Source organism: Symphalangus syndactylus, chromosome 12, assembly GCF_028878055.3.
Source record: "Symphalangus syndactylus isolate Jambi chromosome 12, NHGRI_mSymSyn1-v2.1_pri, whole genome shotgun sequence".
In the NCBI taxonomy this organism is placed as follows: domain Eukaryota; kingdom Metazoa; phylum Chordata; class Mammalia; order Primates; family Hylobatidae; genus Symphalangus; species Symphalangus syndactylus.
This window is the reverse complement of record NC_072441.2, coordinates 91,373,915-91,394,814: the sequence shown is the minus strand read 5'-3', so window position 1 is coordinate 91,394,814 and position 20,900 is coordinate 91,373,915. Positions and strand designations below refer to the sequence as shown.

The following is a 20,900-nucleotide window of genomic DNA, read 5'->3' as shown; positions in this document are numbered from 1 at the left end:
GGTTCATGCCATTCTCCTGCCTCAGCCTCCCGAGTAGCTAGGACCTGTCTTTGCTTTTAAGATATGTATTCTTCCATTAGCACATCTTTCACAAAGTTTTGGTTACTACATTGCAATCTTTTTTTTTTTTTTTTTCTATCTTCAAAAAGAAATGGGGCTGGGCACGGTGACTCATGCCTGTAGTACCAGCACTTTGGGAGGCCGAAGTGGGCAGATCACGAGGTAAGGAGTTTGAGACCAGCCTGACCAACATGGTGAAACCCCGTCTCTACTAAAAATACAAAAATTAGCCAGACGTAGTGGTGTGCACCTGTAATCCCAGCTACTCAGGAGGCTGAGGCAGGGGAATTGCTTGAACCTGGAGGTAGAGGTTGCAGTGAGCCGAGATCGCACCACTGCACTCCAGCCTGGGTGACAGAGCGAGACTCCATCTCAAAAAAAAAAAAAAAAAAAAAAAAAGACTTTTTTTTTTTCTCTATTTCTATTTGCCAGATGCGTATAACTGCCAGTTAGAATAACTGAGCAACTAAGAGAGGTGATATTGCATGATAATAATTAAAAGCCCATATGCTGGCATGAGACCAGGTTAAATTACACCTTTATCATTTACTTGGTGAATTTAAGCAAATTAAGTTCTCTGTGAGGTCACAGGGTCACAGTAATACCTCCCTCATAGGATTATTGTGAGCACTAAATAAGTTTACGCATTGCATGTGTTGAGTGAACCATGCAGTTAACTGAGAAATGTGTGGTTTCTCTTAATGTTTGCTTTTTCTTAGTTATCTTCAGGTTGCGACAACCTTGCAGCCAAACCTCAGAATGGATCTAGAACAGGTAACTGGAAAGCATCAGGAATTATCTTCATCTCCCTACAGATGTGTAAGAATGGGACTCCCATGAAAGGGCCCCTTGCAAGGAACATTAGAAAGTAAATGAGACAACTGGATGACAGGAGGAAGGAGAGAAGGGAGGATCACAGATAACCAAGTTGAGCCTGCGGGGTTGAGAGGATAATTGGACTCTTGATGGAATATGATTACGTGAAAGGGAAGCTATTTCTAGCAGGTGATGAGTTCATTCTTCTGCACTCTCACCTTGTCTTTTAGGAATGTTTAGATGATTTCAAGTCAAAAGCCCTGATCTTCCTGGACAATTTTATAGTTGTTAGTTATTAATTTGATTTAAAAAAACAGCCATGACTCCCATATGCAAGACTCCAGGGAATAATTCACAGGTAACATAGCCATAAAAATGAAGCCCACTCACACCCCTCTGCGTGTGTGTGTGTGTGTGTGTGTGTGTGTGTAAATAAAGACTATAGGACACTTGTCTGGTTTGAGCTTTTGGGTTTAGGAGAGAAGGAGCAATATTGGAACAAATATCTGGTTCAGGAGAGGAAGATTAGATAAGGCTGAGAAACAGATAATTCAAAAGAGGTTAAAAGAATTAGGATTATCTATTAACTGAAAATAGAATGGTAGAATGAGGATCAGAGAACAGTCTGACTGGTTTTATGTCTATTTTCTATAGTTAACTAAGTTTAAAAACAAAAGCTAAGTGAGGTGTGTTAGTTTCATATTTGCTGCTATAACAGTTGCCACAAGCTTAGTCACTTAAAGCAACATGAATTCATTCTCATACAGTTCTGGAAGTCAGAAATCGAAAATGGATCCCTAGGGCTGCATTCCTCCTGGAGGTTCTGGGGGAAATTGATTTATTTGCCTTTTCTAACATCTAGAGACCACCTGCATTCCTTGACTCATGTTACAGCCAGCAGTATAGCATTTTTTAATCTTTCTTTCTGATTTCATTGTCACATTGCCTTCAGACTTGACCATCCTGCCTTCTTCTTACAAGGATTCTTGTAATTACATTGGGCCAACTTGGATAATCCAGGATAAATTCCCACTTCAAGATCCTTAACTTGTCACTTCTGCAAAGTCCCTTCTGCCACCACGGAGGGCAATGTGAGGATGTAACTTTGGCCATCTGACTTGTTCTCCTTTCTCCTTTTATTTCTGTGTCTATGCCTTGTTAACTCTTCTCTGTCACCTAGATACTTTTTAATTTAACAGACATTGTTCTTCCCTTTTTTTTGGAGGGATGGGGTGGTCAGGAAAGCTTCCTAACACTCTCTGTGGCTTCTCCAAGTTCTCAGGCCTTTTTGTTTCCCTTGGTGGTGTATTTTATAACTGATGGTCTTCTGTCACCTGTGACTTGCATTTGAAGTACATAAAATTACATTTCTATTTGTTGAAAATGGTTCATGTCTACAGTCTAGAAAAGTGTACTCAGCCCAAAGACACCCTGTTGTTCCTAGACTTTGTTGCTCCATTAAGCCCAGATCTCTAACTTAGTGACTCCTATTCCAGGAACCACACAATTTAGGCGAGTTTCTATTCCTTAGTCCTCAATGTGCAAGAACCACAGGGCAGACTGCATTGCTCATTGGGAGGAAAAGGAAGGAATAGTCTAAGAATGCTGAGGAGAAGTTTTCAGGAATGTGATTTGCATGTACCTCGAAAACGTATGTGAAATTTTTAGAAAACTTATTAGGGAAATGTGAACTTCCATATTAAACATTGGAAGGAATCACTGGAGAGATGAGAGAAAGACAGAAAGAGGGCGCCCACTTTGAGATCCAAACCAATACCATTTCCTTCTCTGGCATGCAAGGTCCCAGCAAGATCTCCCTCAGGGAAAAGCTGTCCCTTCATTCTATAAACTCTCACAGAACTTTTCAATTATTCTTGTAGTTTATATCACTTTTACTCAATTTTCCTCAGTCAACTTGTCTGTGTATTTGATATTATCTAATTTAATTCTTAGCATAATCTTCCAAGGTAGATATTATCAACATTATTATTTTACCAGCAAATAAGTTAAACATCTGGCCCAAGGACAGAAAATGCACTCCATAACCCTGAGTTTACCTTCAGGTGTGCTAATTCAAAACCAAGGGCTCTTTCTACCATATCACAGCTGCATCTCAATAAAAGCATCTATACATGACTCCTTTGTAAAATGGAAGCAATTTGAGGTCAGGAATAATTGCTTATTAATTTTGTAAAACAACCCCATAGCATCCAGTATAGTGCCTGACAAATGGTGGTTGCTCTGTTAAAATCTGACAAGTAAATGAATACAGAAATGAATTGAGTGCATGAATCAGTAAATAGATTGTTCCTGAAAATAGAAATCTTGGGAATAATAAGTGGCTGTTAAATTTTGGGGGGAGAAAGAAGAAATGGTTTGAGATCTAATTCTGTGCTTCAGAAACAGTCCTCTTATTCCTCATTGTTATGTTATTATTTTCTTCAGCAAACTTTTAAAAAGCTGGCAAAGATAAATGTTGACTAAGTATTGTTGTTTGCAGTAATGAATTTGTATCTTTTATGTAAATGTATTGTGAGAGGACACATTAAAGTTCTGGGAACTGTAGTTTTATTAAGTGATGTAATACATGTTAATGTTTATTAAGATCTCAACTAATTTTACATTTCTTCTCTTTCCCTCCCTCCTTCTCCAATACCTTTTACTACCCTTTTCATTTATATTTTTGTGATATATAAAATGAGTTACTAGTGCCATGTACAATAAGAAACTTTCAGCCTATAAAGTCCCTCAGTATAATTCAAAGCAGGAAGACATGGAGACACTCAAAGACTCTGAATGACTGCAGTGTTCAGAGGAGCTCTCATGGGAATCCCTTCTGACCCCTCCACCTTTGGAACTCAAAATAAACCATAAATGCCTGTCTTTCTTGACCTGAGGACAATTTTCCCACTATTCATTATCTGGCTTCCAAAATGAATTGCCAAAAGTCCAGCCATCCTGCCAACAACATTTGGAATAAGATGGGAGAATTTAAGGTCAAAGAGAAATAAACTGTTTCTGTCTTGTTGGTTTTGTCCTTCCACTGTCTCCTTCCTTACCCCCAGTAACCTACTCTGAGGGATAGCATGTCAGAGACAGTCCAGAAAAGCATGGGAAATATCTCAATTTCCACGGGAATCCTTGAGTAGGGAGTGGCCAGTACTTGGGAAAAACAATACTCTTTTAAAAACTAAAGTAAAATTACAGCACCAAGGGGGTGATAATACAATGTAATTGAGCTGAACTAGGCAGCAGTGGAGGTCTCCACACTTGCTTTCTTTGTCACTCCATAGGAGTTTCCAATGAAGAGGCCGGCAGTGTATCTTCTCTTTGCTATCAGAATTGGTTGCATTATTATGAGGTGGAAATCTTCGGAAAGGAGTTTACCTTGAATGTTAGCCAAATAGATCTTTCTTTTTTTTGAGACGGAGTCTTGCTCTGTCGCCCAGGCTGGAGTGCAGTGGCGCGATCTCGGCTCACTGCAAGCTCAGCCTCCCGGGTTCACGCCATTCTCCTGCCTCAGCCTCTCCGAGTAGCTGGGACTACAGGCTCCCGCCACTACGCCCGGCTAATTTTTTGTATTTTTAGTAGAGACAGGGTTTCACCGTGGTCTCGATCTCCTGACCTTGTGATCTGCCTGCCTCGGCCTCCCAAAGTGCTGGGATTACAAGCGTGAGCCACCACGCCCGGCCTAAATAGATCTTTCTTGAGCCTAGCCTATCCTATCCTATCCTATCCTATCCTATCCTATCCTATCCTATCCTATCCTATCCTATCCATTCATCCATTAACATATTATTAATCAACACATATATGCAAGATATGATGATAGGGATAGGACAAATATGATAGTGACAATAATAATAATAGGTAACATTTATTGAGTATTTATAATACTATACACCAAGTTCCATGCTAAACCTATTAATGCATTAACTTATTTAGCATCACAACATATCTATGAGTTAGAAATTCTATTATCACCATTTTTACATAGAAAAATGAAGGGTTGGAATTGAAATTAAGGGTTGGAATTTAATTAGTCCAATGTCACTCTGCTGGTAAGTGAGAGTTGGAATATAAACCCAAGCAGTGGGAACCTGTGGTCTTATCATCTATGTCATCCTAAGAGTTAAAGCAACTTTACGGTACTTAGTTATTTTTAAGATGCTCTGGGGAGACGAAGGAAGTAAGACAAGGCACCCATCCTCAAGGAGCTTGCTATCTCACTGGGAGTACATACATACGGGACTCTTAGGTATACATTTACAAAAAGCTAGATTCATTCCGTGAAAACGTGCTATCCATAACTTTAGAAGAAGGAATGTGTTCTGCTCTTTGCTCTGTAACTTACTGGCCATGAGAACTTGGAAACATCTTTTAATTTCTGTAAATCTCAGTTTTTCCACTTTTAAAATGGGGGGGGTTGAAAACTAAAAGCTCTCTGAGGCCCCTTAAATATGCCTCTGTTTTGTAATTTTATAGTAGATAAGAAAGAAAGCAGTCTGGGATGGAGTAGTTACAGAGGTTTCAAGAAAAGAGTGAGACTTGTTCTGATCCTGGAGTATTAAACTGGCATAGAAGTGGAGGGAGAAAAAGATGGTGTGCTTGGGAGATACTGTGGAGGCCAACAGGAGTAGATGTACATGTGGTTGTGGAGAATAATGGGAAATAAGGTTAGCAGTTGAGGATGTTAGAAGGCAGAAAGTGATGTTTGAAGTAGATATGGTAGATCAGTGGTTCTCAAAGTGTGGTCCTGAACCAGAGATGTGAATCCTCAAACCCCACCTCAGACCTCCTGAATGAAGAAAAGCCAGAGGCAAAGGTTGCATACCATATGATCTTATGTATATGAGAAAAAACAAAACTATAAGGATGGAAAACAGATCAGTGTTTGCTAGGGATAAGAACAGGGGGCCAGGCGCGGTGGTTCATGCCTGTAATCCCAGCACTTTGGGAGGCCAAGGCGGGCGGATCACGAGATCAGGATATCGAGACCATCCTCGCTAACGCGGTGAAACCCCGTCTCTAATAAAAATACAAAAAATTAGCCGGGCGTAGTGGCGGGCGCCTGTAGTCCCAGCTACTCGGGAGGCTGAGGCAGGAGAATGGCGTGAACCCGGGAGGCGGAGCCTGCAGTGAGCCGAGATTGCACCACTGCACTCCAGCCTGGGCGACAGAGTGAGACTCCGTCTCAAAAAAAAATAAAAATAAGAAAGAACACGGTAAGGGCTTCATTACAAAGGGGCAGCATGAGGGAATTTCTGGGGTTACAGAACTGTTCTGTATCCTAACTGTAGCAATAATCTGTGTGTTAAAACTCGCACAATTGTACACCCAAAAAACGTGGGAATAAGGAAACTTTGGGGTGGAGTCCAGCTGTCTGTGTTTTAACCAGACCTCCAAGTGATTTGGGTGTACACTGAAGTTTGAGAACTACTGTGGTTAATACAGAGAACCATTGTAGGTGAGGAGGAAATTGTCTCTGCAAGGCTGGTCTGATAGGGAGTGCTGAAGGCACTGCAGTAGGAAGAGGGAAATGGGCAGGTGGAATGTCACAGTAATTCAGACCTGGAGAAACGTGGTAAATATAGGTATGAAGAAGCAAGGACACATTTAACAGGATTTCCTTGGCTGGGTGAGGCGGTTCACGCCTGTAATTCTAGCACTTGAGGAGGCCGAGGCGGGTGGATCATCTGAGCTCAGGTATTTGAGACCAGACTGGGCAACATGGCAAAATGCCATCTCTACAAAAAATATTAATACAAAAGTTAGAAGAATTGGTTGAGCCCAGGAGGTGGAGGCTGCAGCGAGCCAAGATCATGCCACTGCACTCCAGCCTGGGTGACAGAGTGAGACCCTGTCTCAAAAAATAAAAATAAAACGATTTTCTGGGAAGACAGAAAAACACTTGTGACAGATTAGCTATTGGCAATGAAGAAGAAAGTCTAAATAATGTAGATTGGAGCATTTATAAATTGTGAGAGTAAGGAGAATATTATAGTTACATAAAAGTGGGATATTGGGAAGAAGGGTTGAGTAATAAGGAATACATGGTGCCATTCACAAGGCATTGAACACCTCAGGTCCTTGATTGTTCTCATTTATATAGTAAATATATTGAATGTGATACTTCTGAAATCTTAATTTTTTATAGCTGGAGGAGATATTAGAGGTTTTCTCACTAAACTTATTTCCTTTCTCCCTTTCTCTTTTTCTTCCTTTTCTTTTTTGACAGAAAACAAGAGAGCTCAAATAACATATTCAAGATCACCCAGAAAAGTACTGACTGAGTTGATAATAGGATTTAGTCAAGGACAAATCTTTTGCTATTGTACTGTTTTGGGTTTTTTTCTCTATTTCCAATTGTTATGCTCTATGTTACGTTCTGTGTTGACAGCTGTCATTTTTTTCTGTTAATAAGCTGGACATTTTCCTCCGTTGGCACAGGACTTTCTGTAAGTAATAATAATAATAAAGCTTGCCACTTAGGGAGTACCATAGTACATGTGCTAGGCACTAATATTAGTGTTTCACATATAGTAACTCACTTAATCATAAGAGGCTTATGAAATAGATACCATTATTATCTTCATTTTACAGATGAGAAAACTAAGGCAAGGTAAGGTTTAAAAACTTGCTGCACATTGTGCACAGGTACCCTAAAACCCTAAAGTATAATAAAAAAAAAAAAAAAAGTAAAAAAAAAAAAAAAAAGAAAAAAAAAAAAGTCACACATGTAGTAAGATGAATCTGGGCAGTTTGGCTCCAATATCCATGCCCTTTACCACTATGTTATTCTGTCTCCTGCTTTAAGAAAACAAGAGTTTGGTTTTGGTATTAATTGGATTTTCTAAGAGTTCAATGTTCCACTTGACTTTCTCTCTAGGAACAGTCTTTTTAACGTGTATCGTATTTGCTTTACAAGCTTCCAGTTATATAATCTGAGACAGGATTTTTGCCACGGTTGGGAGTTGGACATTGTCTCTGCCAAGTGTGGGGAAGATTTAACACAATTCAACATGTTACTTTTGACTGTAGTAATGGAATGGGGATCTGGAAAGTATCTTATGATATTGCTTGGACAGATCCAGGTGGTCATATGACTTAGTTATCCAAAACAGCTGGTTGCTAGTCTTTTCTTGATGACTTTTCTTCTGTAATGGAAACTTCACCACATTTATTGTTCACAATTTCCATGGTTTCATCACCATTTTACGGTAAGTTCTCCTGAACACTTCCTGTTTAAGTTTAAGCAATCTTTGTGTGTGTGTACGTGTGTGTGTTGGGGTAGGGGCCTTTCACGCTTGTAGATGGCTGGGTTTGAAAATTTATAAATGCATCATTATTTATCAGTTTCTTGTTCGAAGCTTCATAATCTCTTGAAGCTAGAATCCCTTGTGTGGGTTTAGGTATCGTCCTGGTTAAGGGTAGGAACCCTGGTGCTTTTAGGATCAAGTCTCATCAGGGGTACCACATAGTTGTCCCCTTCTGTGCTCCTACCACCTCCCTGGACTCCTGAAAATGCGTATGTGGCTAGAGAAGATGAGGATTTGATTAGTTATGGAACCCTAAATCCCTGTCCTCTGACATTTTCTCAGGGATTCTCTCTCTTTTCCCTATTTTTCTGCTTCTTTTATTTATTTATTTTTAAATTTTTAATTTTTTTTTTAATTCTTTTGAGACAGAGTCTCCCTTTTGTTTTCTAGGCCCGAGCGCAGTGGCACCATCTCAGTTAACTGCAACCTCCACCTCCCAAGTTCAAGCTATTCTTGTGCCTCAGCTTCCCCAGTAGCTGGGACTACAGGCACGTACCACCACGCCTGGCTAATTTTTTTGTATTTTTAGAAGAGACGGGGCAGGAGTTCACCATGTTGTCTAGGCTGGTCTTGAATTCCTGACCTCAGGTGATCTGCCTGCCTCGGCCTCCTAAAGTGCTGGGATTACAGGCATGAGCCACCACGCTCAGGCTTTCTGTTTCTTTCTTTACCACTCATCAAATACAGTAGTCTTTCACTCCTTCTCTCTGGGAACAAGCTGGTGTGTCTCAGTGATTTTGGGGTTTTGGAAAACAAATACCAAAATGGGATACTCTTGTCAATTATCATTTGCTTTTGACATCACAACACAACTCCCTCAGAGGCAAGAAAGCATGAAATGCCTGGCTACCATCTTTAAAGAGGAAAAATTACATGTGAAGGAACATATGAATTAACACCCGATACATTAATATGTATTTAAGCTATTATTATTATCTTTAAGAGTTGCTACAGATCACTTGTTTTCTGCTTGTTTGCCGTGGAGAGGGGTGACTGCATGATCATGGGTGGAGTCCTTGCACCTAGATTCAGGAATTGTATGATTAAATGAAAGTCTGGTGACCTCATGTGGTCCTCCACACTTGGATATATCAGGGATCTGGGGAGATAAAGTGTGTTTCTCCCCCAGGTGACTGAAGAAGAGGATGCCTAACAAGTAGGGCCAGGTTTATGAAAGCAAGACCACCCTATGCATAATGAAATCCAACTGTGCCATACTTTTTGGACAAATACTTATTAACAAGCTCATGTAAAATGTTTGCATGACTTAGTCTATAATCTCAATAAAGTCCTAGTTCTTTCTGCCCTGACTACACCTTGTATGAAGGGTTTGCTCAGATACAATAATATTCTAAGCTGGGATTCTAATACCTTTTAGTTGATATCAGGCAACAAGAAATCTTAGCATCAATGTCTGGAGAGAGGACTATGTGGGAATCAAGCCACAGGTGCCATCTCTAAGGGTTAAGAGTGAATTACACTTTCAAAACCTTTCTATGGAATGGGTGGGGGTTTCCACAATAGTGTCACCAGTCCAAATAACTTGAATATTATTGTGACTGGAGAGCCCATTATCTAATGAACAAGCCTACGTGTAAACACTCACTTCTAGCACGCGTTCTGCTAGTTGGCAAAGCTTCTGATTTCGATCTCAATAGGGATAGCTGAGGCAGCTACAGCAGCCACCTTTGGAGCATGGTCTTTCTAAAGAGCTTGTTGACCACCGTTGAGATGTGAATGCTTGATTAGGTCAAGTAGCTGAATTAACTATGACACACATAATGTCATACTGTAGTGATTACAACCAGCTAAAATTTTTTATTTCATTGTTTTTCATTTCTTGTTTTGTATCTGTCTTGCCCAATTTAAACATAAACTCGATGAGAGGACCTTATCTTTTTTATTTCATTGAAAATATCAAAACATATTATAGCATACATCATGTGGTAGGCATTCAGTAAACATACTTTTAATTTGTTGAATAAATAAGTGGACAAAAGGAGAGGCTGCACAGGGTTTTCTTTTTCTTTTTTACTTTTTTTTTTTGAGATGGAGTTTCACGCTTGTTGCCCAGACTGGAGTGCAATGGCGTGATCTCAGCTCACCACAACCTCCACCTCCTGGGTTCAAGGGATTCTCCTGCCTCAGCCTCCCGAGTAGCTGGGATTGCAGGCATGCACCACCACACATGGCTAATTTTGTATTTTTAGTAGAGACGGGGTTTCACCATGTTGGTCAGGCTGGTCTCGAACTCCCAACCTCAGGTGATCCGCCCGCCTTGCCCTCCCAAAGTGATGGGATTACAGGCGTAAACCACTGCACCCGGCCTGCACAGGCTTTTCTCTGTCCACCATGGTCCTAAGAAATTAAGTCAGCTTATTTAAACAAGAACCCTGGGAGACTTCCTAGTCTGTTACTGCAGGTTACTTGTGATGGTCCCTTACTGAAAATGAGCTAACCTGGGGTAGTTGAGGTAACAGCTTGAACATAAAAATGAAAAGAGTTGTTATTAAGACAATCTGCTGAAGGGAAACTTTAGAACATATCAAGAGTTGAAAGGGTATAATAGATAAACGTGATTTCTGTGAATATATTTGACACAAATGACATTGTCAGTTCCATCTTTTCAGCCATCTTACAGTTTGAAGGGGCTTATTATGTAATTAATCACTAATATGAGCGAAAGCCTAAAACACTGCTAGGGAATGATTCACTTGTGTTTAGAAACAGAGCTTTCGTTTCTGAAGTCATATCATAACACATTAATACTACTACTACTACTATATATTCCTTAGCATTTTCTTCACCTTTTTATCATCTGGAGCACCCGAGGAGTATTTCATATTAACTAACCATAGAGTCATTTTCCATCATGTATCATATATTAATTATATAAATCAAGTAAGAAAATAAATATGTTTTAACATGATATCACACTGTATTACTAAACTTCTCTTTCATATGCTGTTAAAGCACAAGCAATGAGTGAATTTTCTGTAGTTCAAATTGAAGTAGGTTAATTCAGAAAAAGGGTAGATGGTAGATGCCAAAACGATAGATTCTTTCCACCACAATCACCCGGCACTGCCTTTCCCTGCAGTTAAGAGTCCATCTTGATTTTAGGGGCCATGCTGAGGATCCTGGCAAGTTGAGGATTTCAGTCCCAGAACTGAGCTGACTTTCCACTAGCATATTCTTATACTCCCCCTAAGGGTTTTCAAGATCATCCATTACCCTGTCTCGGAGCCACCTACGAGGAGCAAACTCCACTGATCTGAAGTTTTAAATGTGCAGCCAGGAACAAGGCTGTTCCAGCTTTCAACAAAATGCATCCTCCCTCTTGATGGGCCCGCGCAGGCACCCTCTGGGCCCCCTTCCCTCTGTCAGTCTCTGCTGGGTTCTACCTCTCAGATTAATTCTCAGCTGCACGGAACTCAGAAGAGCTCCTCTCTCCTCTGGTCTCTAATCCGGCAAATGTCTTACTCTCGGCTGTGGACATTGACGGCTAGCGAGTGTTTTAGAAGCTTGTGTTTATCTTTCCTGGGTATCTATTCCAGACATGTTCTTTTTCGTCCGTGGAAAGAAGCTTCGTAGTGTTTCTTCAGAAGGAAGCAGCCTGAAACCAATCTGCTCTCTGCTCAGTTCTTTGCTGATGCTCACGCCTTCCCACGGCCAGCAGGGGGCATCTGCGACATGGATTTAAATTGCATTGAATTTAAATTGGATTATCCGATGTTAGGACACCTCTTTTGGAAATGTGTTGTAAAAATCTTGCCTTATGCTTCTCAACTTTCCTCCCTCTCTTCTTCCTTCTCGTTGTTCCTGACATATGTCTGGCGTCTACAGCGAAACCTGTTTGTGATTGCCAAAAGTCTTTCAACCACAGGAATAGCCTATGCCCCAGGGCTACTTCTGTTTCTTTTAAATCCTGAAAAATTATGGCCTCATAATTGATTCTTTTCAGATTGCTAGTGATTGCAATTATCCTCCCTGACTCTTCTCATCAGCATATGTTCTATATAATGTGAGGAACTAAATGCCGCACTTGACCATTCTCAATCTCTTTCAAGGACAGAAATTGAATTCACTTACTTTACAGTGCTTATAATCATTTAATGGTGTTACCTCTGTCCAGTTAGCAAATTAGAGACATTTTAGTCCTCCGTGACTCATTCTAAGCTGCACTCCAATATTTCACCTACTCCACCCCAAAATGCAGCTTTACTATAACCTAGCAATTCAGTTCATTCATTCATTTGCTCATTCATCAATTTACATGGCAAATCTTTATTGAATGCTATTAAATGCCAGGCCCTGTGCTAAGTGCTGAAGCTGTAATTGTGAACTAAACAGACGTTCACTCTGCTCTTGGGGACCTCACACTTTAATGGGAGAGATAGACAATATTCGCATATACATATATATATGGAGATATAAATGCAAATTGAAAAATGCCATGAATGGAAAATTCAGAGGGCTCTGGGAGCAGTTTTTAGGTATATAATGTCTCCCATTGCAGACTGGGAAGTTAGGGCTCCTTGAGGTTAGAGTCTATGTTTGTTTATTTATTTATTTAGAGATGGAGTCTCGCTCTGTTGTCCAGGCTGGAGTGCAGCAGCATGATCTTGGCTTACTGCAACCTCCATCTCCTGGGTTCAAGCAATTCTCTGCCTCAGCCTCCCGAGTAGTTGGGATTACAGGTGCCCACCACCACTCTTGGCTAATTTTTTTTGTATTTTCAGTAGAGACGGGGTTTCACCATCTTGGCCAGGCTGGTCTTGAATGCCTGACCTCATGATCCACCCACCTCAGCCTCCCAAAGTGCTGGGATTACAGGCATGAGCCACTGTGCCAGGCCTATGTTCTTTTGTTTTTATACTCCACCTACCTTCATCAGTGATTGGAAAAATATCTGCTATACAGTTTACATATATGTGTTTTATATTCAATTCTTCCAAGTGTCTCTGAAGTGAGAAACAACTCTGTAACCCTTGAAACACCTACTATAAGACTTTATACATAATTGGTTCTTCACACATTCTGGTGGAATATAATTGTATTTCTCAAAATTTAACTATGTTTCTGTTTTTAGTGATTGCTTGTGCTGGTTTTCCACACTTATGCATCTTAAGGTGATAACCCACTAAATTCACCCACTAGCAGGAAGGACTGAGGTGGTCCGTGGCCTTTTGAGTTTTGACTTCCCAGCCAGCCAGCATACCCACACAGGGAGCAGATTTAAAACTGCAAAGCCCCAGAATTATTCAAACTGTTTTCACTTTGGAATCACTAGTGTGAGTCATCTAGACAAAGAATTATCTTCCTCTGAGCCTTCAATTAAACTTTAACTCAAGCATTTTCAATTGATTTTATTTCAAAACAAGTTTTTCTTTGTAAAACAAAAGAATAACAAGAGGAGGAAGAGAGATGACAGGAGATAAAAATAGTTTCTTGTTAACGAGCATTAATGTAATGTGGCCAGGAAAAAATGTCTAGTGTGCAGTCAAATAGAGCCTGAGACTGAGCATGAAACTGTAAACAAATTAGAAAATTATCTTCTCTGGATGGTATTGTTTTTGATGTTAAATTAATGTCAGATACGTTCAAGTTTATCTATAAAGGGAAAATAGTTTGGTAGGCTGGAGCTATTGTTTTGTTTGAATTTTTCATTTGGTTTGTTTTATTTTCATACGTCTGTGAGGCTATGGTAGGGAGGAAAGGCAAAGGGGGGATGAAATAATATTCCAGGGATTCTTGAGGAGTAAAACAAATCTAACATTATTTAGTCTTGTGAAAAGAGTGCAATGTTTAAAGTGATTTGAACTTCAGCATTTGTCAACTCCTCGGCCTTTAAACTTTACTGTTGTATGAGCAGAAATGCAATAATACTATTCATTCCCTGAATAACGAACTCCTAATTAAATTTAATAGACTTCACAACTTAAATACTCTTAACTTTATAATGCTCTATACTTGAGCCTATACCAAGCCAGAAATTGACGCCATAGAAAGAAGTGTTTCCAAAGCACTGAATATCTTTTCTCCCTTACATTTCCAGGGCAAATAGGAGGAGAAGAATAACCTGATGTTCTGGTATGTTAGTCTGCTCTGAGGAAATGGAATACGATTTTCTTTTGGCAATATTGTAAATGATAGTTGATTTCTAGATCATTCCACAAAAAACTCTATTTAGGCAGTGATATAGATAAAATAGTAGTAGGGTACTGATTTATCCTGGTTTTAAAAGGATTTTGTGGTATGTCTTGAGCATTTAACTACCATTTATAAATGGTGTTTTCACAGCAAATGCATCCTGAAATAGTAAAAGGAAATGTGAGATACACTGAGTTCATATGATAGGATGCCACTTCTTTACAGACAGTCTTTGAAAGGCACTTTTCAATAGTTTTATCTCTTGTTTGTTTTCATACCAACTTTGCTGCAAGCTACGTACTGTATAGAGGTCCCTCCAACATCCATCCCTTTATCTGGAAGGGAAGCAGAGTAACTTCTTCAAATCAGCTTTCTGCTCTCTCACGTTTCACCCTCTTGCAGTACAGGCTACTTTTACATCCCTTAAAATAACACGCACCCACCCTTCTCTCTGGAACACTCATTCTTTTCTAGCCCAACTGACTGACTGCTGCTCATTCTCTAGTTCCACGTTTGTCTACTCTGAGAAGTTCTTCCGATTTACCCTTGTGGACACTGGTGCTCCTCCGCAAGTTCTGCTGCTTTCTGGACAGTCTGTCTTTAAGCACCTATTTGTGATTGTTTCCACATCTAAGACCTCTCTGGGCTAAAAGCACCTTGAAAGCAAGGAGCAAACCTAATGGTGTTTGTATATTTACTGCATACTTCCTGACACAGTAAACATGACCAATGAGTAAATCAGTAAGGAATAAATGAATTAAGTCACTAATAATTCTTTTACATACATTCGATTTCTTTGTTCTAATTATCCCTTAATCTCCAACTATTATTCTTGCATCACGAAATCAAACACAAATATTTTTCTGCCTTTTATAAAAGCAAAAGGTTCAAATGGAGCAAGAAACAGAAAAAAAAGGAACTAAAGTTGGTTGGGAGGGGGGGATAAAGTTAAAACCAAAAGAACCAACCAAACAGAAACTTAAACATGAGAGACTTTCATTACATCATTGTTATCTAAATATTGGTGAGTGGGCTATTGGGTCAAGGTTGAAACTGCAAACAGTTGCAGCATGCATCCCACGGGTGGGTGTACAGGAAGGGAGGGACCTATGGAGCCAGGAGCACATGGATTATGGTGGAAGGTTTTCATGGACTGGGTGGAATACTGTGTCCTAGTGCACCTTGCATCTCTGACTGTAACACTGCACATTAGCCAGCAGAGGGTAGCCACAAATATTGCATGTATTTCTCCTCCCCACTTAATGTTTTCTTCATTTTTCAGATAAATATAAAATTGGCAATTCTTGTCCCCAGAGGTAGAATATAGAAGGTTGTGGGTGTAGTAATTCCTTAGTAACTTGCGGGGAATTTTTTGTACGTTTCAATGTAATGTTCGAAGCTAGGGAACATGGGTGGTGGGTTGGAAAAATGATTGTGTAGTTAGAACTAACTTTAAAGAAGCCGTGTTCTATGCCAGATGCTGTGCTAAGTGACTCATATGCATTAGTATATTTAATCATCTCAAAAAGTCTTAGGATATACTATTTCATCAGTCCAAATTTCTAGGCAAAAGAACTAAACATTAAATAATTTAAGTAACTTGCAACGCCTGGAATTAAAGCGACACTTATTCTAATTCACAATGTTATATAAGCTCCCTCAGCAGAACAGTCCCAGTTTTTACCCTAATGCCGTGCTGAGCTTGATCTGAGGTCCTGTGGGACCTGAGTTGGCTTTAGTCAGTGAGAGGGTCTTAGGGAAAGAGCGAAAACAGAACAAAATGAAAAGGAAATGACACTGTAGAGATGACTGCTCCTAAAACATAGTTTTCAAAACCATATTTACTAGCCTAAAGGAAAATATGTTATAATTAGGTATTTATGGAGTTTTTATAAGTTACCACAGGTTTCCTTACATTTTTTTCCCCTAATATCCGTAACTGCAAATCTTAGGCATTTACTTAAATTGCCTCATCACAGCCTCCCTGTGAACAAATGAGGAAAGTATGTGTACAATAGTAAAATCCTATTTGGCTGCCATGTGAACTTCACCACATCTCTTTAAGACTTTGGTTATGATTAGCATTGACTGGGAGGTAAATGTTAGCAGATTTGTAAAGAACAAAATCAAGATATTTTTAGTTCACTTTGGCAAATATTTTTAAATGTTTACTATGTTGCCAAGCATTGTGCTAGGCACAGGGGTTAAAAGGTATTTAAGACTAAATTCCTACCATCAAAAAGTTCTCATATCCAAGTAGAAAAACAGAAACATAAGTCAATGACCATATGATGAACCCTCTCTTAAAAGCATGGGTAAAGTGCTAAGGTGACCGGGAAAGGGTAGCTTTTTGGGTCTCCCAATATTCAACAACTTGTCCTATGGATTAATATTTAAGATTTGCCTGGTGCTTTTCTAGTTTAGAATTGTGATAAAGTGATGGATACATTAGAAGGTTAGTTTTAAAACTGAGTGTGAAAATAGTTGCATCCTATCATGGAGGAGTACCCAGAATTCTGACCATATCTACTCACTAAAATACTGAAGATACAAAGAAGCAGTAAATTCTTCTGTAGTTTGTTGTTTGGCAATTAGTAGTCATTTATCAAGGCTTACTGCACATAAGATAGTCTGACAGCCATAGGGAACAATGGATAAGGAGTTGGAAACAAAAATTTTAGAGAGAAATAAATAATCAAGTAGAATGATTTAATTTTATAGCTGGAAATAGCTCAAAAACATCTAAAATGGTGGATAACTTCATCATAACTCCCTCCCTCAGATGAGGGAACTGAGGTCTGGCAGTAAAAAGTGATCATTTTACTTCTCAAAAGAAGACATTTATGCAGCCAAAAAACACATGAAAAAATGCTCATCACCACTGGCCACCAGAGAAATGCAAATCAAAACCACAATGAGATACCATCTCACACCAGTTAGAATGGCCATCATTAAAAGGTCAGGAAACAACAGGTGCTGGAGAGGATGTGGAGAAATAGGAACACTTTTACACTGTTGGTGGGACTGTAAACTAGTTCAACCATTGTGGAAGTCGGTGTGGCGATTCCTCAGGGATGTAGAACTAGAAATACCATTTGACCCAGCCATCCCATTACTGGGTATATACCCAAAGGATTGTAAATCATGCTGCTATAAAGACACATGCACACATATGTTTATTGCGGCACTATTCACAATAGCAAAGACTTGGAACCAACCCAAATATCCGAAAATGATAGACTGGATTAAGAAAATGTGGCACATATACACCATGGAATACTATGCAGCCATAAAAAATGACGAGTTCATGTTCTTTGTAGGGACATGGATGAAGCTGGAAACCATCATTCTCAGCAAACTATCGCAAGGACAAAAAACCAAACACCGCATGTTTTCACTATAGGTGGGAATTGAACAATGAGGACACATGGACACAGGAAGGGGAATATCACATACTGGGGACTGTTGTGGGGTGGGGGGAGGTGGGAGGGATAGCACTGGGAGATATACCTAATGCTAAATGACGAGTTGATGGGTGCAGCATGCCAACATGGCACAAGTATATATATGTAACAAACCTGCACGTTGTGCACATGTACCCTAAAACTTAAAGTATAATGAAAAAAGTGATCATTTTTTCCAAATGTCATGTATCTAATAATAGTGAGGACCAGAGCCCTCAGAAGACTAGTAGGCAATGCATGCAGAGTTCTACTTGGGAACTCTAGCATCAGACAGCTTGGGCTCACATCTGTCTCCACCAAATACTGGCTGGGTTATCTTAAGTTATTTAAACTCCTGTCATTCGGTGACCTCATCTGCAAAATGGAAATAGTACCATAGTGTCTGCAGATATAAAATGAGAGAACACATATAAAACAATAATGAGGATTAAAATGTAGTGCAAATTAATGAAGGACATACTAAGAGCTTGATAAATGCTATTTATTAGAACTTACATGTCCTAATTTCTGCATTAGTATTCTTTCTGCCACAAGAAAAATAAAAGTGAAATGGGATTTTGTATATTTTTGTTTCTCTGACACAGGAAGAAATCTCTTCTTAAAATCTGTATGCACATATGGTGTCCTCATTTCCCCTTGTGTCTCTTCTTTCAGGGCCAAGGAGATTAAGATCAAGTTGGGAATTCTCCTCCAGAAGCCAGACTCAGTTGGTGACCTTGTCATTCCATACAATGAGAAGCCAGAGAAACCAGCCAAGACCCAGAAGTGAGTCATGAATATGGATTCCACTCATTTCCTCCAGAGGATGGCTATTTTTCAAGTGTTTAGCACCATTCCTCATCTGTAGAACTACCCCCTTCAATTACTCATTAAGGATCATAAGAGCCCTTAGAGAGTTGGTTTGCAAATAAGCTTTTTTTTTTTTTTCTTAACTATCTCATGTCTGGAGCATCTTATTGAATACAGGGAGAATACTTAAAAAATAAAAGATAAGACTCTGCCTTATTTTTGAGAGACAGACATACTTATAAAATAGACAGACCATACTTATAAAATGATACCAGCCACTACAGCAGTGTGGTAAAAATACCTGCTCATTTACTGCCTTGGTAACCACTCCTGATCCAGTTAATTATGAGCCCTGGATGCTTACCTGCTGATGAACTATCTAAAGCTGCTTCCTCAGCAGGGGGATGTGAGAACATTACCCTCAGAAAGATACTAAGGACAAGGCAGACAATTTCAGTCTAATCGTTCCTTCTCCAAGATAGTGCCCCTCAAGGTCCAACAGAGGAACAAAGTCTGTTACTTAAGTGAAGAATGAACACTTGACTAGCTATTTCTATTTACCAAGTATTTTTCCCAATTCATAAATTAATATTCTTGATTGGATTTCTGCAGTCCTCCCTCATCCCCATTCTCCTCTCCCTACATATTCCTCCTGTCAATTCAGGCATCCTAGGGAACTATTACTTCTAAAGAGTCATGATGTTATGGCAGTGAATCCAGGTCTCACACTGTGCATTGGCCCTGCTTTAACTCAGGAACACGACTCCCAGCTTTCCCATTGTTCATCATCATCCCTGCTACCTGCAGAGACGGTTACTACCTAGACAGATACACTCCATCTTCCCATTAAAACAGAGATACCCATGAAAATCAAGAAAGGAAAATGGGAAGAAGAAAAGGCCAAGGCATTCAAATTCCTTCACTCTGCTATCTTAGAGCTTTGAGGATATCACAGAAGTGTGGTAAAAATATAGGAGTCCCTTTAACCTCCATTTCTCTTTTTAAATGGAACATTTGTGTAAATTGGCCAGCCTGTCCTTTGTCCAAATGACCTCAACTTAATGTAGCTGGATTGATTGAGAGATAAAGAGATGAGTTATTCTTTTTCTTTTTTAAATCTTTTTCCATTAGCCTAAGTGAATATTTCCATTCCTCTCTTTTTTTATTACTTCAAAGTGATTCTAAACAGGAAGTGAGGCATAATTGCGTTTTCTGCATTTGAAAAGGAGAAGCTAATTCAGTGTGGAGCAGCAGGCACCAAGCGGTAGTGGAGAGTAAGAACCACATTTCATAGCAGCAACAGATCAAAACATCTATTTTGAAGTAAACAATGCGAGTATTGATAGATCCGTTGGAATTAACTTTAAAAAAATAGAGTTCTACATTTCCTGCTTTAAATCTCTGCTTTAACATTCACGTAGACCCTTAAACTGTTGAGATTAAAAAGGATTCAGAGAGAAGCTGTTCTGAAGAAACACTGGGGCTGACCACTTATTGGATTATTTACTTCTCTTGTCTTCCATCCCCTTTCTTCTTCCAGAAGCCTAAATTGTTTTGGAAAATTCCTTCTTATCCCTAGAGAATAATTCTGTGTCTATTGCATTTTCAACAGTGACCAATAAAAAAGTTTCCCACTCTCTTCTGAATCCATAAACCCCATCCCACCTCCTTATGTTTGGCAACTTTCTATGCCATTTATCTGACAGGAAATACTGATTTCTGCATAAGCTCCGTCTCTCTCTCTCTTCTCTCACTTTAAAATTTCTTTGTATTTTTAACTCATGTTCTTCTTTCAGAGGGGAAAATAATTCTTCTCTTGATTGGAGGTATTTTTAACCCTTCTCATATTCTTTGGGTTACTGACATCAGTAGAATCCATTTTTTAAAAAGCATTTTCTATTTTTTAACATGTATTTTTGAGTTCTCACTTTTTTTTAAAAAAAAGGACCATTCAGAAAAACAGAAATAAGTGCTTATATTCCTACCCCCTAAAGACAGCTCTGTTCCCCTTTTTGCATTTTTAGTAGCCCTTTTTCCCTGTGGACCCTCTTCCCCTAGGAGCAAACAGGTACCCATGTTCCATGCTGAAAAATTATCTCCCCACCTTTCTCTCCTTCTGCTTCTATGCCTTTCTCTTACTTTTACTGGCTAACTGTAGAAAGAGAAGTCTGTACTCACGGCTTTCAGTCTTTTCTGTATCTCCTTCTTATGCAGCTTCAACCTTACTACCTCACCCGAACTGTTGTTTCTAAGGCCCCATCTGTGACTTGTCTGCAGTGTTTGATGGCTCACCAGTTGA

The 20,900-nt window shown here is 39.4% G+C and overlaps 1 protein-coding gene across 3 annotated transcripts in view; it reads left to right on the top strand.

Moving 5' to 3' along the window:
• The window catches only part of RGS5 (regulator of G protein signaling 5), a 183,164-nt gene that overhangs the window by 138,457 nt on the left and 23,807 nt on the right, over positions 1–20,900 (top strand). For all 3 annotated transcript variants that reach the window (XM_063627194.1, XM_063627192.1, XM_063627193.1), the window contains one exon: positions 18,467–18,577. Coding sequence is in view for 2 of the 3 variants with exons in the window: in XM_063627192.1 (XP_063483262.1) it covers positions 18,467–18,577 (111 nt within the window). In the remaining variant the exon portion in view is untranslated. The remainder of the gene's footprint in view (positions 1–18,466; positions 18,578–20,900) is intronic.